Source organism: Chinchilla lanigera, unplaced genomic scaffold (genome assembly GCF_000276665.1).
Source record: "Chinchilla lanigera isolate Chin_1 unplaced genomic scaffold, ChiLan1.0 scaffold00090, whole genome shotgun sequence".
NCBI classification, from domain to species: domain Eukaryota; kingdom Metazoa; phylum Chordata; class Mammalia; order Rodentia; family Chinchillidae; genus Chinchilla; species Chinchilla lanigera.
In genome coordinates this window covers 3937405-3962664 of record NW_004955491.1, presented here as the reverse complement: position 1 = coordinate 3962664, position 25260 = coordinate 3937405, and the positions used below count along the sequence as shown (strand labels likewise).

At 45.1% G+C, this 25260-nt stretch overlaps 1 protein-coding gene across 1 annotated transcript in view; it reads right to left on the bottom strand.

Annotated features, from left to right (window-relative positions):
- Positions 1-25260, bottom strand: part of Cntnap2 (contactin associated protein-like 2) — a 1999509-nt gene that overhangs the window by 19846 nt on the left and 1954403 nt on the right. Inside the window, exon 22 of the mRNA XM_005404887.2 lies at positions 11642-11881. Coding sequence (XP_005404944.1) covers positions 11642-11881 — 240 coding nt within the window. The remainder of the gene's footprint in view (positions 1-11641; positions 11882-25260) is intronic.

The window sequence follows — 25260 nt, the reverse complement described above, 5'->3', positions numbered from 1 at the left end:
AGGTCAGCCTGGGCAACATGGTAAGATCCTATCTCAAAATAAAAGATAAAAGGGGCTGGGGATGTAGCTCAGAGGCAGAGCACATGCCGGGCTTGTCTGAGGCCTGGGTTCAGTCCCCAGCATACACACACCCCCACCCACACATCCACCCCCCACCCCCATGTGTGGTCTAGGAGTTGGGTTGGGACAGTTGCGGTCAGATAAGTCTTAGGCTTAAGGTTCAGATTTACTGACTTTGGCTCATACTGCTGTATAAAAGAGGATTCCGACATACATATAAGTAATGAAAACATGAGAATTAAAGATCACAAAGTTAAAGCAGTAAATCTAAATTTTAAAAGGTAAAACAAACAAACAAAACACTTGGAAAAAAATCATAGAACTAGTAAGGAAATCCAAAAGTTGGTTCTTTAAGAGAGAAAAAAAGTTAGACAATCTAATCAAGAAGAAAAATGAAGGGTCATCGACATTCGGTGTAAGATGCATAAAATTTCTCGAAAGAATGTGGACATTAAATTTCTATAGAAGCTTGATTTGTTTGACTGTATGGAAATGAATTTGAAAATCTAGATTAAATGTGTGAATTTCTAGAAAAAAAGATTAACAAAAATCTAATTAGATCAGTCATCATAAAAGAAACTGAGAAGGTTTCAGAGGAGTTTCTCCCCCAGAAAACAGAGGTTCAAGTGGTCGTGCAGGTGAAATCTACCAAACACACAAGATCATGCATGTGCTGAGGTTGCTTCTGCTTTTGTCACTCGGTGTGGCCCAAGGCCAGAGGCAACAACACACCAGAAATTGTGTAGACATGCAAACGCAGGCTAGGTGTAGTGGCGCATGTCTATAATACCAGCACTTGGGAGGCTGAGGCAGGAGGATTGCCGGGAGTTCAAGAATAGCCTGAGCTATATAGTGTGTTCTAGACCAATCGGACGTACATAGTGAGACCCTGTCTCAAAAAGCAGGCAAACAAATAAAAACCCAACCTCCCCCCAAAAGCAGATTCTCTTTTTTGGGGGGGGGGCAGGAAGAGAGGACAAAGTGTTGAAGTTTTTTTTTTTTTTTTTGAGTTCAGGCTGGCCTTGAACTCATGGCAACCCTCCTGCCTCAGCCTCCCAGGTGCATGCACTACCAGATCGGGTTTAGAAACACAGATTCAAAAACCCTCACCGTGACCTAGCGGTCGGTCTGCAGATGCTAATTCCCCTGGGGGAGTCTGTGCATGGCAAAGTTCACGGGGCGCTTGTCTGACTCCTGCAGCCGAGAGAAGGACAAGGAAGCCCAGTGTGGGGTGACGGGAGAACACAGGTAACTACCTTACACCTGCACATCAGTCTCAGCAAAAAAACTCTATAGACAATGCCAATAAAGGGACTTGAATTCTGACCACGCTTCCCCCAAAATAAGCCTGGGACTTCCAGCAATGCCTCAGTTCATGGATGCTTCTGTTCACGACCAATTTGGTTTGCTTCCGACCACAAACTCCACTTCGGGTCATGAACATGACTGCGCCATCTTCCCACAATGGTGGAACAAACTAGGCCAGTGAACTGAAGTACCACTGTATATTAATTTTTGCTCCAAAAGTTGCGGTAGGGCTTATTTTCCAGGGATGTCTTATTTTTTCACGTATAACAGTCTACATTTATTCATGTACCAAGGTGCCCGCTTGGGTATTTACAAATAGTTATAATTGACAGTATCATTTAAGTGTTAATGTCAGTAATATTATTTACTTATATGTAATTACGTGGTAATATTATTATTTTATAATTCAAGAAGTCTTTTGTGTGTTGTCACAAGCTAAATGCATCCATCTGGCTGGCAATCTTAACTGGGGCTTATTTTGGGGGTGGGGTTTATATGATGAACATCCTGAAAAAATCATGTGAGCGCTTATTTTCCAGTTAGGTCTTATTTTCAGGGAAATAGGATAAATTCGAGGGGAAAAAGCAAACGTGCAAGGATAGAAAGAAAAATTCTGAGCACAAAGAATCGAAGGGAAGTTGGCTCTGTGAGATGTTAAGTCGACCTAAAAGCTCAATGTTTCTCAATTTTTTTGTTGTTTTTCTCTTTTTGAGACAGGGTTTCACTATGTAGTTCATGTTGGCTTTGAATTCACTACATATCCCAGGCTGGCCTTGAACTCATGGCAATCCTCCTGCCTCAGCCTCCTGAGTGCTGGGATTTCAGGCATGCGTCACCACACCCAGCCATAAAAATTCACTGTTTATGACAGCTCCTACCTCATAAAGAGTCTGACCCAGGCCAGAACAGACCGGAGGTCCAAATGGAGACTCCTGCTCCAAGGGCAACTGGGAAGATGACAAGGGGACCTCAACCAATGGTGCTGGGACAGCAGCCAGTCACTGGGGTGAAAATGAGGCTGGATTCTTGCCCTGCTCCTCCCACCTAACTACATTCCCAGGGGAGCAACTATGAAGATCTCACGGTTAAAACACCAAACCATTAGGAGAAAGATAAGCAATAATTCTAAAAATAAATTCTGAACCCAGAAAAAATGACAACACAAATCCCAAAAGCCAGGAAGCACTTTGGATTTCCCTGTGTAAAAAACAAAATGGAGAAGAACTTTTACCTGATGCGAAAAGCCTATAAATTAAAAAAAAATTGAGATTAAACTGGGAAAACATCCAAATATATGTTAAAACAGTAATTTACTTAGCATATAAAGAATACTTACGAATTAATTAGCAAATGGCCAACAAACCAATGGTAAAGAACAGGGACATCTAAATAATTCTTTGGGCCAAGGATATAAGAAATAGGCAGCTCACACAAAATGCTAATTATGTACACTCAGACAGAAAGATACCTAACTCATCTCTAATTAATGAAAAATGAATGAAAGCAATACATTTTATTTTTCAAACAAAACAATAAAATTTAATGAAATATAATGCGCTGTTGTGGGAATAAAGGCCCTTGGACACTGTAAGACTGGGAGCTGCAATATATTGTGATTTATCATGAATAGCTATCAAAATTAATACACAAATATCTTTGATTCATCAAAGTCATGTGTCCAAAGCTGTGTAGTGGGGAAATGCTGCAGAAACGAAAGATGAGCTACAACAAAAACGATCATTACCTCCAAAATCTATAACTCTAATATGTTGTGTATTTGAAATGCACAAATACGCTTGGTGTTTTCACAGAAAAAGCAGAATTTAGAACATTTTTAAGCAAAATGCACATTAACAAAAGGGGGGATAATGTTTTTTCTTTATACTTGAGTGTGTACTTGGTTGGTTTCTGAAGAGGAGAAAAAGAAATAAGATAATAAAAAGATTATGACAAGAGATAAAACGCATTAATCAGGCAATCTTCGCACAAAGATGAGAGAGGAGGCCTTCTCAGAAATAAAGATGCAATTATAAGAGCTGGAAAGATGACTTTTAAGCACTTGCAGGTGGTACTGAAAGCCAGCGCGCAGCTTGTATTTATGTAGGTAACTGAGTAGATGGATGCGATTTTTAAATGTTCATCATATCCCTCTTTTGCACACGATGATATAAAAATATTTTATCCTCAGATGGTAGGAGGGAAAGTTGAAATATACACAAGAAATCAGTGCATTGAAAGTCATAGCCATAGGGGTAGGACGCCTTCACAGAATGCACTGTTTCCGGGGAAGTGCTGTGGTGAACAGAAAACCTTGCTTCTGTCCATGGTGCCTAAACAGATACCTAAACCTGGCAGGCAGAGAGGGATGTTCCTCCCACTGAGCCAACCCCAGAGGGCTGGTTTTTTTGTTTGTTTGCTTGTTTTTTTTTTTTTTTTTTTTTTTACAGCTATGGGAACCAAGTGAATGTTCTGGATAAGAGTGAACCAAGCTATGGGAACCAAGTGAATCTTCTGGATAATAATCTTATGGATCCTCAACCTGGGCTCCTGAGGCCCTCTGACCTGGGACCTGGGCACAAGGAGGAGGCACTGACTACCTTCCACATTCTGGCTCCCACCTGGGTCCCTCTGGAGGGGCTGAGGGTTCCCAGTGAGGGTTGTCCCTAACACGTTCACCCTGAGGCTGTATTCGTAGATCTCTGATTTGAATTCGATTGTCCTGCAGGCTTGAACCACTGGTGGTACGTGCATGACTGTTCCGTTGGGCAGCTCGTGTGCATAGTATTAATTAATATTTATACGTGGGCAGTCATTATTCAAATTCAAGCAATAACTGGATTAGGTCCATTTATAGACTTTATTGGTTTTACTAGTAAAAAGACCAGTCAGAGTGATTAGATCTGTTTGTACCATCGGTGTACAAGCTGCCTGATGGGACAGTCATGTGCATACCAGCAGTTCAAACCAGCTAAGGGATGCAAATTAGCTTTCGGCATGCCATACACCCAGTGACTTGAGTCTTACTTGTGTTGAGTACTACCTGTGCTGAGTACTACCTGTGCCAAGTACTACTTGTGCTGAGTACTATCTGGATGCACTGAAGTGTTGTGAAATAGGAACAAGGGGTCATTTATAACCAGAAGTCCCTTAGGAAACAATGCCTTACATCTTCTAGCGCCTGGCCTATCCTAGTGGTATTTTGGAAGAGACCATAGGATGGGCCTTTGGTCTGATGTGTTCTGTATCAGATATTACACAAGTGCTAGAACTCCACGGGGTCCACATGAGGGCCCTGGGAAACAGCTCGGTGCACAGTCTGGAGTTGCTCCTTACTGAGAAAGGGCAGCATCAGCCTCTTGGAGCCTTTTCCTTTGGTGGTTGAGTTTTCTTCTTTACAGGATGCTCCCGGCCATCTTGCAGTTGTCTTCCTGCCGGCTGGTCCTACCCATGCCAAAGAAATGAGGTTCTCTGGATACGACAAGGAGAAAGAAACCAGACCTCCTAATTCTGGGAGGGGGGGGTCACAGCAAGTGTCGGGGTTCTGCGACCCTTAACATAAACAGGGGCTCATCCCTGGGCATTGCTTTTTCTACCTGGTAACTACTGTTATAAAAATATTCCTAAGGGCCAAATAATGACAGTGTTGAAAGCAGACTAGACTTAGTCTCAAAGGGGGAAACTGAGGCAGGAAAACAGATCAGCTGGATGTTTCTAACAGTGCGAGATGGGTGTAAGTCAAATCTACTTACATCACGATGAGGAAAAATTGCGTTTATCAGTTTCTGTTATTGAAATATATATATCTCATCGCCTGACACTGGGGCCTGGCCACCTTCTTACACAATGCTATGCTGTTGTCTATTTCCTGTCCCATAATGGTGTGGTGACGTCCTATCAAAGCCACCATTCCACACTGCTCCGGAAGCCACAGACTTCAGTGTAAATCCCGTCTCTTAGAGTTGCACGCAGCACAGCTTGACCAACCATCATAAATGTCCCTCACTTTGCAAAACACCAGCAAAGCCCAAGGTGCACTGGGGAGGCAAGGAGCAGCTCAGTATGGTTACAGTACAGACAACGTTCTGATCACCGAAGCAAGGATAGCTGAGAACATATTTTCCGGTTTTATCATTTGATATCAACTAAGACACAGGAAAGAAATGTTTGGGAGCAGAAAGATCCCAAGACCTTAGGGTAGATGTCTTGAATTGTAATTTCCATTCTAAGACTAGATGTCTACCAAACAAATGTCCTGTTCGAAGTAGGAGGGCTGGCTGATCACTAAGACTCCTAGGTGGCTGACCATGCCGTGAGCGATGGAGTTCATTTTCAGAAATGCACATGCTTCACTGCAAAGTAGCATCTTTTCCTGATCGACTTTGAATAAAGTCTGCATTTGATTCAAAACACTGAATAATATCTTAACATCCTCCTCAGACCGAGGCGTTTCCCAGGACACGGCGCCTGCCATGCTGAAGTCCCTTCTCGGGAGGCCCTCAGTCTGCTCTGACGCCTGTGGCGGCATCTTTTGCTTGTTTCAAGTCTGCTTTTCCAGTTGCAAACAGGAAGATCAGGTCTGGAAGCTGAGACAAAAACCTGTTCTCCAAGAGCGCTTCCTTCTGAAATGGTCAAGGGGGCTCACCTTTTCCATATTTATGGCTCTGGCCAATTTATTTGTCATTTCACCTCCTAAAGGCTTGTTTTTTCACAAAATTGGTTTTTTTTCCCCTTTGCCTGCTTGGGGTTTTAAAATTTTTTCTTTCGGTAGCCTCACTTCCAAGGGGGCGCTTCTCATTTGGTGAGTGACTGTGATACTTGGCTTCACCCTGGAATTATTCACTTGGGGGATTTTATATGCACAGATCTGAGCGGTCCACCCCCAGAGGGGCTGGCTTCATAGCTCAGAGGTGCAGACAACATATCAAGAGCTTTTAAAAGCTCCCTGGGTAATTCTAAAGTGGCTCTGAAATGGAGATTAGCACTAGATTAGTGCTTTCAACCTTTGATACTCGCCCTCAGGGGGGCCTGACATCCTTCATTTCTAACAAGCTCCTGGGTAAACTGAGGCTGCTCGTCAAAGATCACACTTTCCAGGGAACTCAGTGAAGTATTCTTCTTTCAAACGCCCTCAGCTCAAGCCAGGATGGAGAGATCTCCCCTCTGTTCTCTTTGTCCTAAGCTGGCATAGACCTCATGTTATTCAGAGGAAGACATGGGATGTTGTGTACATACTTTGTTTTTAATATGTAAGAGCCAGGATTCTTATCCTTCATGTTCAAGCATGAAAGAGTATCTGGAACCTGTGAAACCCTCAACACAGAATTTGCAATGATGCATGCAAGCTCAGAAAAATCAGAGCATGAAAGAGCAAAGACATCATGTTATAGTGAGCCGTGCAGACCCATGTTTACAGCAGCACGACTCATAAGCGCTAAATCTTCGAAGGGGCATACATGTCCATCAGCAGAGGAAAGGATAAAGAAAATGGGTATTTATTCACACTGAAGCACTACTGTATCATAAAAAAAGGATAAACGAGTCAATTGCAGGAAAATGGATGAGCCTTGAGATCATAATGTTAAGTGAAATAAATCAGACACACAAGCTTAAATATTGCATGATTTCTCCTACATGAGAAACTCAAAGTACAGATAAAGAGCAAAATACAAGCGAGATCATCAGAAGTAGGGAGAGAGATCTTTTGCCAAGGGGAAGGGGACTGAGGTGGGGGGAGGGAGGAGGGAAGGGGATGAAAATCGAATTAAGCTGTGGTAGGAACACATTCCAACTCCCCATGAGGAATGTAAGTGTGTACTGCAAACCTGGGCTGGTGAAAAGAACCCCCAAGTCCCAAGTATAGAGCCCTCTGTGACAAAAGAAGCTATACACAAAGTTATAAGCCGTGTACCGAGAGCAAAAAGACATCTGTAACACGACACAGGGTTAATTAACAACAAAACAACAAAGACCAGGGTGGGAGTGCTAAAGGGGGGACCCATTTAGAAGCCCAGCATTGGAGTGAAAAGGATTTAAACTAACGATATATTGGGGGCAACAGATGCAGAAAGAGCGTTTTAGGCTTCCGTCGCTGACAAAAGGCAGAGAGTTGTGCCTCACGTCCCTTTTTTTTTTTTTGGTTTTGGTTTTTCTCCGGTACCGGGAACCGAACTCACAACCTTGTGCATGCCAGGCAGGCGCTTTTGCCACTGAGCTAAATCCCCAGCACCCCCTCACGTCCCCTTTGAGGGTTGCGTTTTCTTCCCAGAAAACCAAGAGCAAACCTGACATAGCATAACCCTCCTAGTATCTCCTTCGTTCTGCAAACCCCTGTGTTCTTCTGCAGGGGTTTTCTCTCCCCCACCACGTTCCTCTATAAATTAGATATACAGGCCTTTCATTGTAACCGTTTCAATTGTTTCTTTTGTAAGTGCCTGCATGTATACAAATAGTTTTTTCCCCCTCCTCATATTATTATTATTATTATTATTATTTTGGTTTGGTTTTTTGAGACAGGGTCTTGCTTTGTAGTCCAGGCTGACCTTGAACTCAAGATGATCTTCCTGCCTCCGCCTCTCAAGTGCTGGGATTATAGCCGTGCGTCACCTCGCCCCGTTTTGCTATTCTTTTCTCAGTTTAATTGGCAGCCTCTGGCGTTGAATCATGGTTATTTTACCATTGCTCGGGGCTGGGGATTTAGCTCAGCGGCAAAGCGCCTGCCTGGCAAGCGCAAGGTCGGGAGTTCGGTTCCCGGTACCAGAGAAAAACCAAAAACAAAAAACCAAAACAATACCATTGCTCTCTGAGGCCACGGTGCAGGTGTGCAGTGACCTGAAGTGGACATTAACTTTCCACCTTGCACGCAACGATCCAGCCACCTGTACTCCTTAAAGCATACCAGCTCCTCTCTAGCCCAGCACTGTCCGAAGTCCCTTTGGAGTACTATGTCTGGTGTTTGTCGATTTATTTATACCTGGAAGGTCTGTTCCTGGCAACGCCAAGGGCACAAAACCATCGCCAGTCCTCAAGTGACATCTGCCACCCCTAGAACTGAGATGAGGGGCAGTGGAGCCACCATGACATTTCCAGGCCCCTCCTCACATTAAAATCAAATACCAAGGTCTTGGGGCTGGGGATATAGCTCAGCAGCACAAGCACCTGCCTGGCAAGCGCAAGGTCCTGAGTTCGATTCCCGGTACCAAAAAAAAAACCCAAAAAACAAAAACAAATACCAAGGTCTCAGTCCCAGTGCTGCACTCCTCTCTTAAACTCACCCACTGTTTTTTTTTTTTAAACCACCATCATCTCCCATGGCGTCCAGGCACCAAATCTGAGAAAGTAGAGATGTTCTCCCTTCCTGACTCGGAGCCACTGCAGGCCGCTATGAAGTGACTTCCCACCTGTCCCTGTCCATTCCGCGTCCCCTCCCAGCCCTCACTCCCAACCCCCTCATGTTCCCATTCACCCAAAGGCACCGCATCATGTTATTTAACTACCTCCCAGTTTGTAACGTGTTTCCTGTCCTTTAAGAGTAGATTTCCCTGGTGAGAGAAGTGGTTGATGATTACGTGCCCTGGATAAGAACTCCCTGCCCACAGTGGGCAGGAAGTTCTGAAAATAGCGCTCCACTTTTTTAGCAGAGGCCACCTTTGGGTCTGGGGTACAGAGTTCTGATTCGAACCCTGGGCACAAACAGAAGTATTTTCCAAAATGCACATGTTTCATGAATCAATCAAGAGAAGGACACTATCTTTCATAAGGCAGAAAAACACACGAACTAAAATTGGTCCTTACAATTACACCTCCAGATCTTAATGGCAAACAGTCAGTTGATTAAGTCCTAGTTGAATATGATTTCACATTGGCCTAAGGCCTTTTTTCCTTTTTTTTTTGGTGGGATTGGGATTGAACCCAGGGCCCTGCTCTGAGCAACATCCTCAGCTCTTTTTCTCGTATTGTGAGACAGGGCTTCGCTGAATCATTAAGCTGCCCACGCTGTGCTCAAAACTTGTATCTTCCTGCTTCAGCCCCTGGACTGCCGGGATTACAAGCAGGCAGCGTCACTGGGCTCAGGGACCACCCAGCCCACGGCTCCTGAACCTGTGCATTTCAAAGACCTTTCTCAGTGCGCGCATTCACACGTGTAAGATTTATCTGGGAAACCGTCTCTGTGGTCTGTTCTGCTCTTCCCTTCCTTTCCTTCGCTTAGCAGGAGGAGTGCTCGCCTTTCTTCAACCAGCCCAAGAGGAAGCCCCAGCCCCCTGCTGCTCCTGGAAGGGGAGGGGATGCTTTGTGAACGACCCTGGCCCTTATAGGAGCCTGTGTTCGAGGAGGAAGGAGGTCGGTCAGCACGGCCAGCAGATTGGCTGCTCCGACAAAGGGTAATTCTTTACCGTGCAGCCCTGGCAGGGACAAGGTGGCAGAGGGGGATGCACTCTAATGATAGACTCTGTGCACAGGACTGAGATATGATTAGAGCAATCAAATGCATATCGTTTGCAGGGCATGGTGGCACTCACCTGTAGTTCTAGCACTCTGGGAGGCTGAGGCAGGAGAATGGAAAGTTCAAGCCCAGCCTGGGCAACTTACCAACTTAATGAGATCCTGTCTCAAAATAAAATATAGAAAGGCTGGGGACACATTTCAGTGTAAAGGCCCTGATTTCAATGCCCAGTACTGGAAAAAGAAATAAAAGCCTAATCTTTGCATGCTGAATTGTTATAAATTAGAAATCTGTATACAGGGGGGATTTGGAAGATTTTCCTGGGTATGGGAGCATTGTAGAAAATTGTACCTAATATAATAATAATAATAACCATGAGCTAAACTTTACAGCAACGTGCTCCATGTCCATGACCATGCTAAGTGTTTAAACTACATCATCTCACACAGAACTCGGCAAGTTTGGTCTTATTATCCTCCTTTCAAAAATAGGGCAGCTGAGGAAGGACGTTATGGGCGCTGCCTGCGCTAAATCCGCCGTGAGGCGGGGGTGGCGTAGGAACCGAGGTCTCCTCACCGCGCTGCCTCCTGCATGGTTCTCTCCCTTCAGGGTCAGCAGCATCGCACGTTGCCGGGAGACTCGGCGCCCACCGGGTTTAGAGGTCACTGCGGGACTCACGCTCCTCTTCTTCACGTGATGGGGGGAAGCAGAGGCTTGGAAAGGTTACCTGAGTCGCTACAGTCCGTTCAGTGAAGCTCAGGTGGAAACGCAGCCTAATGAGCTCCGCATACCCAGGGGTGTGGAGACGCTGAATTTTCATGCATTAATCTGGCGCTCAGCAGCTGCAGCCTTTTACTTGAACCCTGTGTTTTCAAATTACCTGTCTCTTATCACCTGCAGGAGCAGGGCTGCATGCACCGAGTTTGTACGTCCCAGTGCACCTCTTAAAGACTTGGAAGCCTGTAGTATGAATAGACTAAAAACTGGGAGAATAAAACTGTATTGCTCTGGGTGAATCTCTTTGTCTAATAAGAGAACTGCGGACTCTGGCTACGAGTTGATTTGATTTGATTGAATTGCCAAAGTTGTCCTGCAGGTTTTCCATCTAGGTATCTCATCCTTAGCTTACGTGAAGAGCTAATGATTTGCATCCTTTCTTGTTTTTTGTTTTGTTTTTTTTTTTTTTTTTCTTCCAGTACCAGGAATCGAACTCATGATCTTGCGCTTGCCAGGCAGGCGCTGTGCCGCTGAGCTAAATCCCCAGCCCCTGCATCCTTTTTCGGTGGGCGGAATGAACCCGGGAGCACTGAGCTACCTCCCCTTTTAAAATTTAGATTTTCAGACAGGGTCTTATTAAATTGCCCAGGCTGGCTTCCAACTTGGTGCTTCTGCCTCAGCCTCCCAAGTAGCTGGCTTTATAGGCATGTGCCCCCACACCTGGCTACTTTCTTGCTCTCTGATTTCTTTACGTCTGGCACTGAGCAAGAACAGCAGCTGTCACCTCTGAGTGCTTCGTACGTGCCAAGCTCCAACCTAATAACACTTGGCTCACACGTTCTTTCTTCCATCTATTTCATAATCCTCCAATCATGCTTCTGGTTTCTACTATGAGCTTGTTTTAAAGTTTTATTTATTTAAAATTTTTTTTTTTATTTTTTGAGACAGGATCTCGCTATGCAGTCCAGGCTGGACTCAAGCTCATCGTGCTAGCCTCAAACTCGCCATCCTCTTGCCTCAGTCTCTTGAGTGCTAGGATTACAGAAATGTACCATCATGTCTTGGTTCAGTTTGAAAGAAGTAAAGGCATCAGCCTAAGATGGCTGAAGAACTTACCTGAATCCAGGTGATCTAGATGCCAGGGGTCGGTGGCAGACGACATGGGGGACAGCGTCAGGGGGGAGGCCCCGCAGTTGGACTCCACCAGCTGGCCCTGGATGTGCACGTGGGCAGAGGCGTTCGTCTGCCTCAGGGCGGCCTTGAGTGGGGCGATGTGGTTGAACTGGACCCTGGAGAGGCAGCCTGTGAATCCCGGTGTGTTGTATTTGTGAATCTCCTGGTCAATTTTCCCTGTTTCTGAAAGAAAAGAAAAGTGAAAATAAGAATCGGATCCCATTTGCTGTGCTCAGCTGGAGACCGTGCGTGGCATGGGGTGCTTGTGTCCGAATCTCTTGCTTTGGCTTCAGCTTTAGATTTTAGGATCTCACAGAGTGAACGACTCAATAAGACTCAGGGCTGCAGACCCCACTGTACGGAACCTGATGTTGCCAGAGGGTGTGGGAGAGTGAGAATAAGACTTCGGGATAAAGTGACATGCACCCATGATTGTTTTGTTTTGTTTTTTTTGGTTTTTCTCCGGTACCGGGAACCCAACTCACGACCTTGCGCTTGCCAGGCAGGTGCTTTTGCCGCTGAGCTAAATCCCCAGCCCCTGCACCCATGATTACCTCTGGCTACTTGAGACACCTTGGTTCTGATTTTTCTCCTTGTCTTTTCTGATCCTCCCTGACCCTGTAGGACCTTGATGGCAAACCTTTTAGAGACCAAGTACCAAACCACAACCCAAAGCCCACTTATTTATCACAAAGTGCCCACACTGCCATTAAACCTGATGCTGAGGTTTTAGTTTGGTCAAAATAACTCTTAAAAGAAAGACACAATAAGGGGCTGGAGATTTAGCTCAGTGGCACAGTGCCTGCCTAGCAAGCGCAAGGTTGTGAGTTCGATTCCTGGTGCTGGAAGAAAACAAACAAACAAAAAAACAAAAGAAAGACACAATAACATGAGTTCGCCACCACTGCAAGATATGGAACATAGCCCCTGCTCAGCCCTGTTGTCTGTTTGGTTTTTTTTTTTGGTTTTTCTCCGGTACCGGGAACCAAACTCACGACCTTGCGCTTGCCAGGCAGGCGCTTCTGCCGCTGAGCTAAATCCCCAGCCCCCAGCCCTGTTGTCTTTAGGACCTTTTCTTATATTCGCCTTCAGAATTCTTTATGAATAAAAGAAAGAAAAGAATTCCTGCAGCTTACTGGTTATTTCCCATCTTCAGGATCAAATCCCTGTGCAAGCCTGAGGTTTACAGAATCCCTGCTCAGATTTGGTAGAGTATTTGGAAGTCAGGAAGCTTTCCCAATTCAATCTCAGCACACAAGTGCATTTACTACCCTCCCACCCCCGTAGCTCAAACTGTAAGGCCAACATCTCCCTTAACTCAGTTCCACGGTGAGTCTGGTAGGGGCACTTAGACTTTTCAAAGATGTAGGGATTACCCGCTGTCCTACTGGTGAAATCAGTGCGTGTTTTTAGACTCTGCACTCCTAGTTTTAGAACTTGCAGAAACTAATATTGAAGGGTTCCTAGGTGATAAATACCCAGCCACTACTGAGCCAGACAGAATGGCCCCAGAGCCTCTTAACCAGCACCATTTCCAAGCAAAGCAACAAACTGCATTTGGTAACAGTCTCCAAGTCCCTGGTATATCATGGAAGCCATTTTGTCTCTGGTAAATTATGGAAGCCATTTTGTTTGGGATTCTGAAATGTGCTCCAGAAGAGAACACTACAAGCAGTTTTTGAAGATGACAGGTAAGAGAACTCCAGGTTGACTTTGTACTGGGGTTTTTACATTTGGGGAACTGTGGGAGTTTGATGGGGCTAGAGCTCACGGGTAGACTGACAAGAGGGTGCAGTGCTATGTTAAGCTGTTTGCATTTCAGTAGAAAAGTCAAAGATGTTTAAACTGCAGGCTCTGTGATGGGATGGTATCAAATAATTCTAGAGGCAGCAGTAGCTCTGAGCAACACTGTCATTGGCCCCTGGGGACTGGCACACTCCCTTGGGCTTTGCTCAGGTAGGGGAGGGATACTGGACCCCAAAGGGGAACTCAGAATTGGGCTCTGATGGTGGGCTGGGGTCCAGAGAAGGAGCAGCGGCAGCAGGGACTCTGGGGCCTAGGCTGATGGGCTGTGAGGATTGATAAAAATGTCAGTGATGTGGGCAGGAGCAATCCAGGATGGCAGAGGATATCCTGAGGGTTCAACTGTTGTTCCTTCCCTGAAAGGTAAGTAGGCCACAGAATAAGGATTCTGGTGCCCACCCAGAGCAGCACTAGTGTTACCAAATGTAGGTGACACATCTCTGTCCTAAAGACTTGTCTGGGGCCAGTTCCCCAGGGGGCCAGGTGTGCAATGGATGCTCTTGGTTCTAGGCCCTGATGGGTCCAACTTGGGCTATGGGATAATGACAGCACTAGAGCCTCTGCTGCAACCCAAGGTCAGTCTACATGGGACACAGTGTCACGGGCTTGGATGCAGCATCTCAGTATGTCCCCAAAAGGCCCATGTACTAGACACTTGGGGCCCTGCCTATGGCTGTACTGGGGGTGATTGGACCTTCAAGAGGTGAGGACCTGTGTCACAGGCATATGTCTTTGACACTGGGCTCTCTCTCTCTTTACTTCCCGGCTGCCATAGGCCTTTGCCATGCACTCCTGCCATGCTTGTTGTACAACACAGGTGAAAGCATGGGACCATGGACTCACACCTCTGAAACCATAAGCCAAAATGAACCCTTCTTCTTTTAAGTTGACTCATCTCAGGTATTTGTTACAGTGTTGGAAACTGACTCATACACACCTCTTAAGCTGGACAGGATTACATCTCCTTCAAAGATAAACAGAAGTGCCTTTCAATGTCAAATTTAAGGCTTTGCTCATAAATCAACTTTTATATTTTATATAAAAATTCTAATGTTTTGATTAGTTCAGAATGCCAATGTTTTGTATTAGTCTCAATTTCTCTTTGAAAAAGACTACATTATGTTGTTTACACATTCTTATGGATTTTAGGAGCATTCATAGTCAGGTGTTCTACAGATATTACATAGTGAGTTTTTTAGGTGAGGTTTTTAGGAGAGTATCTGATGGTTATTACAACTGCTTTAAGACCAGGTATTAGTAGAACCTGAGCCCACAGCATGGTTTTCAAAAATGTGGTGACCTGATGTCAAAGTTTATTCATCACCATTTATAGAAAGCAAATTCTTGTCTGGAGCAAGATGCATTGTTTCTTAAGAACACCTACAGATGATAGTGCAGTGTAGTTATGCCTTTAGCACACTTGTTACAATTAAGGTATGTTAATCTGTAAATGGATTGGGCTGATCTCTCCTGAGATTAGATATCAAAATACCATGTACTGTAAGAAACTACAGTAAGGCAGGAATTGAAAGCAACGGACATGCCTAGGTCAAGGTGTTACTTGGAGAAAACTTGCTCTACACCATGCAGATTTAGCAATAGAATGCTCACTTCTAAGGTCAAATTCCCAAGCAGCAATTAGTCCTTTCATGTGTCAAATTCACAGGGATATGGATTACGGGAAATGGCCCATTGAAGATACCACCACAGTTCCAGGGAAAACCTTAAAGTGATACGCTCACAACAGTGCTTCAGGGAGAGGCAGCAATTGCATTTGCAATGCACTAAAGTGCTTTTACACATGCTGTAACTCAGTGGTTGCATATAAGTGACAGGCAGATGCTCTGGCAAATGCCAGAAGGGCACCTGAGGGAGAAACTCCTGGAGATGAAAGGCAGCATCATAGAGGATAGAGATGGACACAGGTTTTTTTAGGGTGGACACAGTTTTCCCACTCTGTTCCCATTTGGCCATTGCTATGAAGCTTGAATGGACCAGCAGAATAAACAAATGGGAAAAACCATAGTCATAACAACAAAAGCCAAGATCCAAGAGAAGCCAAATAATACCAAATAAACTTCCCTCCTGGGTTCTAATGTGACCAAATGATCGATGGTAATCAGGGCACGGAAATGCAGGCACCTGGGTTCCATGCCAGCCCCTGCCTTTCCAGGCTGCCGTTTCTGATGAGTGACATCTTCCTGACCAGTTGACTTTCAAAGGATGCATAACCAGAACGAAATCCATGTACATAATTGATGTCTATCAGTGTGTACTACAACGTTTTATTAATTCCTTGGAGAAAGACACTAATGAAATTTCATGTCTTTATTAGATGCTCTTCTTTCTCATGAAGAAAGGCAGGGCTAATATATGCCGGTATAATTTAAATAGTTCTTGACCTATGGCATACGCTAATTCAATGACAAAAAGGCTATGAGGAGCAGGCTCTTTGTTGTGTCCACATTGTGCCTGTTACATTTGAACTTGTAAATCTTTTTTTTAAAGGCTCAAGACAACACAGTTGGGTGTTTTTTCCCCTAGACATCATCGAAAATAAATACCTTCGTGTGAAGATGCTAGCCTACTATACCATACTATTGTGCAAAAATGTAAAGCATGACACTTTTATTTATATCAACTTATGAGGGTTTGGGGATATTAAGTAGATTGAAATTGTCATTCTCATTCCTAAAAGGTAGTCTGAAAATAGGAAACTTATGATCACTAGTTAATCTTCGAATACACTTGTAATTACGCAGTATGAAAACACTGGTACAGAGAAGAAGGTACATTCCTCAGGAGACATTTGGAGTATGCAGAGCACACATCTGAAAGCACACATTTGGATTTTCCTCCTTTCCCTGGGTGTTGCAGATTGTCAGATGTAAGACAGAAAGCCTGGAAGGTGCTAGTGCCCCGTGCTGTGGCTTCCAGTGTCCTGTTATGTTGCAAGATTTTCCAGGGCTAAGAAAAGCAGGTTTTGCTGAAACTAACATGACCTTTCAGAAAAATAGATGTCCTCATCAGTCACCCCCCAGGGCTTGGTGCTGTGACTTACTTCGCAAGGAATGTAGGGATGGACTTGCCTTTTGGAATCTTACAAATGTAAGCCACTGATCCTAGCTATTTGCTACTAAGCCTAGCTATTTAGCACTTAGTGCTAGAACAGGGCACTAACGTGTGAGCTGGACATGAACAGATCCAATCCTTATGTCTTGGGGTTTATTGCACCTGTGTACTTTTAAACTATCAGCATCAGAAATATAATTCTGTGTATAATAGTCTCAAACTGAAATGTAGTGTGGAAAAATGAATTCTGCGTGTGCCCTGCTTCTGCTAGAATGTTTTCTTCTGTTCTTAGTGTTTTAGGCTTGCAAAGTCATATTAAACGTAGCTGACAAGATAAGGAGAGGGAGTTTCTGTTTTCAAGATGTATTCTTAACTCCTTTGCAAGCCACAGAAGAGAATTCCAGCCGAGACTAGGAGACGGTCACTTGAAGCTAAGTCCCTGAGGAGCAGAAAAGCTTGGGCTACCCAGGAAAGGACAGTGCCGTCTCATACATTTCAATGGCAGCTCAAAAAAGTGTAGGCTAGTGTTACGATTGGATTGGAAATGTGCCCCAAACTCATGTGATACAGAATTGGGTGCCAGCTGCTGGATTTTTGGGAAGTAACTGGATCACCAGGACTCTCATTTCATCAAATGGGTTAATCCCATCATACTTTGATGGCATTATTGGGAGCTGATTGGAACAGTAAGTGGGACCTAGCTGAGCAGAGTGGATCACAGATGTATGACTGTACCTGGTGACCTGAGGAGCAGGGGATCTTGGGGTCTATACCTGGTCCTAGGCCACCTCCTCTCTGCTTCCCCTTGCATGAGGTGAGCCATTTTCCCCCACCATCCCCATCTGCCATGTTGTCTCTGACTTTAACTTTCTGGAACTGTGAGCCCAAATAAACGTTTTCTTCTTAAATTGTTCTCAAGTATTTTGTCACAGCAACAGAAAGTCGACTAACACAATGAGGAAAAGTAGTTTAGCAAATTTTTGTATTTCCAGGTACTGTCAAATTGAATCCTTCAGTAAAATGAAAAATGGATTCTTTCCTTCGTTCTCACTTATAATTTTGGTCCAAGGAGGCATATAAAGCTATCTTACCCAAGAGAAAAAAACCCTCTGAGGACAAAGACTGCACAAAAATGTAAACCATCAGAGCGTTAGGAGATGGACACTGACACAGGAACTGAAAGCAACGGTTTTCCCAGGGTGATGGGAGCAGTCAGACACACATAGAAAAAGAGGAAATAACTACATATTTCTAGAAAGTATCCTGGGGCGTGGAGGCTCCCTTACTTTGCTCTCCATGCTACATAATGAAAGCAGAAAGAATTCGAACCTTGGGCCTGGCCATAGAAATGGGGTTAAAAAAAAAAAGAAAAAAGAAATGGCATTTAGAGACAAATCCTGAGTATGGGGGGATGCTGAACTTGAAGCCCCAGTAGATCATTCCAGCTGCAGCCCCACTGGATGCTACCAAGGAATGCAGCTAGAGATACACTGGTAGGGCTGTGGGGCATTGAAGAGCATTTCTAAAATCAACTGGTTCATTTTCAGATCGGGTGAAGAACCAACTAGGCTGGGGAACAGTAATAGAACCTCAGTCTTCTGTGAAGTCTCTCAAGACAGTTGTGTGCTTAGGACACGTGTCTGTAGGCTCACGATAGCATGAGTAGTGTTTGAAAGGTGAATATGTTATGAGATGAGCAGGAAGTGGCGGGATTTGATCAATGGATGGAAATCCAAGACAATAGAGAATTTTAGTGGGATGACTCTAAACCCACATTTTATTGATTGGGATAAAAGCATCAGTGGTATGTTGACGAACGCGGCACCTGGCATTTAGTGGAAAGGGACAGCTGTCTGGGAAATGACAGGATCATCTGAGAAAGGGACTTTGTGGGGGGTGAAATGATGACCTAGATCTAGCAAAATAAAGTTGAGCAGGAACAAATACTTAATTTTTATGGTTGGAAATGCCATCCCATCTCCCTCCCATTACCTTCAACCTTGAATTACTTATGACATCTCAGTAATGGTGTGTCACTGTCTCTATCTGCAGGCTTAGGGCATTCTAGTTAATTTTATGAAGGTCAACCAGAAAATGGTGTGTTTTAAAATAAAAAAATTATTATGGTAAAAGACACACTGCCATTAATACTCCCCCTTGCTTTAAACACACTTATCCCGTTGTTCTTGATACTTTCTGTTTGTTTGCTTGTTTTTTTGAGACAAGGTCTTCCTGTATAGTTCTGGCTGGCTTTGAACTCCCTTGTATAGACCAAGCTGGCCTTGAACTCGTGGTGATCCTTCAGCCTCAACTTTCTGAGTGCTGGGATTTCAGGCATGCCTGGCTTCCTTCCTTCCTTCCTTCCTTCCTTCCTTCCTTCCTTCCTTCCTCTCTCTCTCTCTCTCTCTCTCTTTCTCTGAGACAGGGTCTCGCCATGTAGTTCAGGCTGTCCTTGAACTCACTATGTAACCCAGGCTGGTCTCAAACTTGTGGTGATCCTCCTGCCTCGGCCTCCCAAGTGCTGGGATTACAGGCATGTGGCATGCCTGGCTCTTGTCACTTTCTGAAGCAGTTCTGGAACTCCTCTTTCCTGAGTGTCTTTATAAAGTGTGATCAAAAACACAGTGAATGCTGCCATATAGCAAAAAGACAGGCTTTGTAAAAACACGATGGTGGACCCTCATCCACCTTATTCACTAGATCTAGCACAGTGATAGGACTCTGGCTCTTTCTAAAGTCAAAATGACCATGAAAGGTAAACATTTTGATTGATTCAGGACACTAAGGCAGCCAGGGTAGCAAAAGGAAAGACACTCACAAAAGACTTCTACAACTGCTTCAGAAAATGGCAAGAATGATGGGATACGTGTGTCTGAGGCTAGGAGGAAGATTCTGAAGAGCATTAAGGACAATATATTTTTTTTTACTGTGATAAATTAAAAACATTTTTAAACATTCACCATAGTTTTTGATCGTATCATCATGTGAGTCATTTAAGAGTGAGATATGGCTGAACCCAGAAAAGGGCAGAGCTTTGTTTGATTCTAGGAGGTAGTCTCTGAGACTGTGCCCTGGAGGGTTCAGCTGAGGTCCAAGTAGTCCCCTCGGAATAGGCTCCCACTGCACAAGACTTCAGTAATGATCAAGGACGCGTATAGTGACTGCTACCACGCTGGAAACCACGTCCTGTGAAGGCAGCCAGAGGGGCTGTAGGTGCTCGGTGTGCAGAAGATAAGACACCGGAAACACAGGACATCTGTTTTCAAATACCGTACAGGCTGTCCCTGGGGACAGGGGCTGGCCTCGTTCTGGGAGGCTGCAGCCTTCTAAGGAGCCCAGGCCAGAGTGTAGCTAGAAGATCAGGCCAGCCTGGCTGGGCGTCAGGAGCAGTTCTGAAAGCTGGAGAGGGCTGAGCTGAGCGCTCCAGATGTCGTTCCGGCTGAGAGGGTGCTGGTGGGGACTTGGGGACTGGAGGAGGGCCACACCACCTGAATAAGGCTAGTCTGCAGACCTTAATGCTGGGTGGTGCTGGGAGGAAGGAGAAGACTTCCTGACTTCTTACTGTGTGCAGGACACCGTGCTTTATCCAAATTGCCACCAAAAGTCTGTGAGATGCATTGAATGACCTTTCATTACCCAGAAAAGAACCTGAGCCCAAGGAGCCAAGCAAACTGGCTAAGTCACTTGAGCTGAACTGTGTGACCCGATCCGTTGTGTGACAGAATTGGAGCACAGAAGTTTAGGCTTCAGCTGACAGAGACCAGAGCACCCTTTCTGGAGCCCGACCATGGGGACAGCTGGTGTGTGAAGATGACACAGCCAGGGCGCCCTGAGAACGGGCGCCCTCTTTCCCTCTGATTTGGACCACAGTGAGGATTTCTGAGAAGGCCACAAAGGGTCACAGGAGGTACAGTGAGCTGCAGCAGGGATAAAGCACATCCTGAGGCTGCCTTCCCTTCAGAATCGGTTGTTTCCACAGACATATTATTTTTCATCAACTTTTGTTTCAATCATAGGTTGCCAAAAGGACTTTAAAGACAGCCTGTCAAACCTTTGTATTTCCTGGAACTTCAAGTTTTTCTTTCACTGAATTTGAAATCCTCTAATAGGAGGCTGTAGGATGCAGGGGCATTGTAATAACCGTCATTTAAAACTAGATGCTGGGTAGCCTGGCCATTTGGCTGGAAACTGCTCAACTCAGCTCAAACGTTTAAAAGGAGTTTTTAAAAGCTGAAAGATGGTCTCATGCGCAAGGTTTAGAGACTGAACAGGCCTGTCTGTGCCCTCCGAGTCCTCCTGGTAACCTTTTTGTTATGTCTCAGGCATGACCGTCATCTCATAGCGAAAGGCTCAGTAATAATAAAATTAACATTTCTCATAAACGCGCCACCCGATTTTTAGTAGATTTGCTATGAGGTCTCGGTTCTCCTCAGGTCTTGGTCTAAATAAGAAGGACAATGGCTAAAGATTTATTGAGTCACATGTGCTAGATGCATGCTTAGCATTCTAAATACAGTGTCTTATTCATATCCACAATGTTAATTTGCTAAGGCAGATACAACTTTCGACTCATTCTGACACTATTCTTTGAGGTGAAGCTTGTTCAGATCACGTTAGCAAGGATGCCTCATGTATCAACATTGGAAATTTGCTTCCAAAGCTCACTGTCTTAACCATTATTGGACCAGGGGGAGACATTAACCCAGCAACTTGCAGCCTGGGGGAGTCCTTGGGAAAATCCAGAAAAAGTTCCCTCTAGAAAGCTAGGGGCTGCTCAGGGCTGTGACAGACCCTTCCTACACTTGCACTTAATATCTAATATCTAACTCAGCAACAACTGCTGACCGCCACACCAACTTTCAGACAATCCACTTCTTTGTTTTGTTTCTGGTAGTGGGGATCAAATCTAGGGCTTTCACACTGAGTTACATCTCCAGCCCTTTTTTATTTCGAAACAGCGTCTCACTTAGCTGCCCAGGCTGGACTTGAATTTGTGATCTTCCTGCTTCAGCTTCAAGTGAACTGTTAGCTACTCTCATGGGCTGACCAGAAATATTCGAAGTACACACGGCAGAGAAGGACAATGCTTGTCTCTCATTCACCTAAACAGAGCCTCAGCGCAGGGTGGTTTACAGGTGTGTACATTTTCATTTTACCTTCAGTAAAAAAATGAGGCTCTCTCTAACATGTTGGCTTGGGGCCTTTTGTCTCCCAGCGGGGCGCATTCTCGGTCCTATCATTACTGCCACTCCCCCTGCTGCCTGTGAAAACTGGCGACTGCACTCCTCTCCACCGCAGAAGGTGCAAATTACAGTGGCTGCCGCCCTGGAAGGAAGCACATTTTCTCAGCACTGGTCATCATTTTCTGTCAGTGTCTCGCTGTGCGCTTTGATTCTGAGCAGATCAGGGCTTAAAATATTTCACGGGGGGCAGTTGCATTACTTGTGAAGTCTGCTCTGAGCACCATGGGGGAAATGAATCCACCAGGAAAAGAGGTTTTCCTAGGTAGGTGAGGGTCTAATTCTTTTGGCATGAACACATTGTGGTGTTCTGGCTGAAGAGCTGTCTAGAACATTTCTTTATTTTAGTGATATATGTTCGTGACACATAATACATATGTGTATTAGTGTACATACTATATACAGTAATATGAATTAATGTATATATATATAGTATATAGTATCTCAATCTCTTTCAATCTCCTTTCCCCTTTCTCTCCCCTCCTCTCTCCTCTCCCCATGTCCTCTGATTAGATCCAACATCAGGGTCATGTGCTATTTTCAGAGGCCCTATATGCTTTCTGGTTTCAAGGCCTCCTTCCTTCATTAAACAAACAAACAAACAAACAAACAGTGATATGTGAGGACTGCCTTGGTATGAAAACGAATTTAGTGACATTGTACACTAAAACCTGCTTCTAATTCATTTCTTATATCAGATTTAAAAGGCAAAAAATTTTTTGTGGGTCCCTCATAAAACAGGGGGCCCCAGGTACTGTGCCTACTGAGCCTAGTGGATATATTGGGCCTTGCCAAATATATTTGATTGCTTTTCTTGGTGCCCTGGGGCTTGGCTGTGAATGTTATTCTATGGTGCTTTGGAGACAGAGGAAAAGTATGCCCAGGTTTTGCATTTTTGGAAAGAAAAAAGCCTTGAAGTCATATTTTTTGGGGTCACTTGGTCCTTTTTGATGCAGGAAGAACAAAAATTGGAAATAAAGTCTTACACAAATCATTCTCTTTTAAAATGCTCATTCATTCATCTATGCATGTATCCATGTATGCATCTATTCATGCACACATGTATCCATTCATCTGTCCATCTGTCCATCTGTCCATCCATCCATCCATCCGTCTATCCATCCATCCAGGACTGTGTTGAGCTGCTACTCTATGCCAGGTGGAGGGAGTTCAGTACTGAAAAAGAGACAGTTCCTATCTTCAAGGACTATGCAATTTAGTCTAATACAGTACTGCATATTCTGACAGTACAGTCAACAGCAACAGTGTTTGTTGAATGAATTAATTAACTGAGTGACTAAGTGAAAAATGGAAGGGCTACTTCTGTAGGTTGAGCTCAAAACCAGTTTAGTACTAAGCAAAGCATCTGTCCTCTCCTTAGGGAAACCTAGGAGTAGTGATGCTTGGCTACAGCAATTAAAGCCAGGAAAGGACCAGAGGGGGAGGGGGAGGTGCTAGTTTAGGTAGGATGAGTGGGGGGAGCCTCACTACTGAGATTACATTTGAGTCCTGAATCTGTTAAAAGGAAGCCATGCATTTATCCAGGGGAAAGCAATCTAGGCAGGAGGAACGGTAACTGCAGGGGACCCGAGGAAACACACACACACATACACACACACACACACACACACACACACACACGTGTCATGGCTTCTGCTGAGTGAGGGTGGGTCCTGCTCGCCCAGCTGTAGCCTGGTGGCCTGTCAATCTTCCTGCAGTAGCTCATGCTACTGGCCTGCGGGCACAGAGGGGAGCTCCTGGGAACACGCCACACCCATCCGTCACACAGCCCAGGCACATGAAGATGGGGAAGGGTTGGGGCCATGCCCCCTGGTGACCCACAGCAGGGCACTTCCAAAGACAAAGCCACAGTCCTCAGCAGGTGCAAGGATGGCAGCCAGACCCGACCTCCTGCACCAAAGGCCAGCCCTGTGAGGACCCTCGTGTGGCCTGAGTGGTGCCCTCCAAAACCATCTGTGGAGTGTGACCTTTTGTGAAAGCAGGGTCTTTGCAAAGATAATCAGGTTTGGAGGAGGCCATATTCGATTAGTCAAAGAGGGGATGAGACACACACACACCCAGGGAGAAGGCCACAGGAAGGCAGAGGCGGAGACTGGGGTGACGCAGTCACAAACCAGGAAGCCCAAGGATCGCTGCAGCTGCCAGAGCTGGGAAAGGAGAATGGTTTCTCCCCCTGGGGCCCCGAGAAGGAGGTGAATGTGCCAGAGGAGCCAGCAGCCTCTGCACTTCCCAACCCTTCCGCACCAATTGGCCAATACAGGAAAACAGCAATGATAATAAGGACTGAGGTCTTCAGCACATACTTGACGCAGGGGTGGAATGGAGGGAAAATCGCAATCAACTTTCCATCTTTGTTTACTTTGAGTTAACTTTTTTTTTGGCAGTACAGGGGACTGAACCCAGGTTCATCATACTGGGGTACATCCCCAGCCCATTTTTATTTTGAGGCTGTGGTCTCAATAAGTTGTTAAATTGCCCAGGCTGAATTCTAACTGGCAATCCTCCTGCCTCAGCTTCCCAGAGTACAGGGATTATAGGTGTGTGTACCATCACACCCACCTCCTAGTCCTTGTTAGCTTTTTATTTTGAGACCAGGTTTCCCTAAGTTGCCCAGGGAGACTCCAACTTCTAATCCTTCTGCCTCAGCCTTCCTCAGTGTCAGAATGACAGACCTATGCCATGGCTTTCATTGACCTAAAATAATCAGCAGTTTGGGGGCCAGGTAGCTCAGCAATCTATGATTAATCACCTTCACCTCCTTCGTCTTCATCTGCACCCACCAGGCTGTTGGGCGCTGCTCTTGCACTTCTCCGAAGCAGTCAGGAGCAACAGGTCTCCTGGGGGTGACTCCATCACAGGCTTTCTCCCCCAATGGCCTGGAAGCTTCTGGAGAAAGCCCATGGCGTCTTATAATTTTTGTCACTTAGCCTCCGCAGTGCCTGGAACCGGGGCTCCAGCCTCAGGAGTGAGTCAGTGTGCCTTTTTCCTGTTAATACAACTTTCTGCTTGTTTTGAATGTTCTTCATGCAAACATACACAGCTGATTTTAACATTATCATTTTGATTCCATCCATGTACATTTAACCATATTTCCTATGTGTGCCTACAGACATTTAGTTGAAATCAGTAACATTTATTAACACTCTCTGTGGGAAAGGTCCTGTTCTTGGCACGGTGAGGTTTAGAGAAACGCACGGATACAGTGCTCTGTGAGGCTCTCAAAATCAAGATGAGCATGTTAACATCCACGCAAAGCTAGGTAAAGTGCACAGTCATGACGGAAGTCAGACTTATGCTCTAGACTGCAGCAGAGGACAAGGAAAACTTGCAGGGAGTTAGCGACAACTGAAATGACCTTGGGACCAGGCTACCATTTGAAAAGAGGAGGAGGAAGAGAAAAGGAGGGGGAGAGGGAGAGGAGGGAGG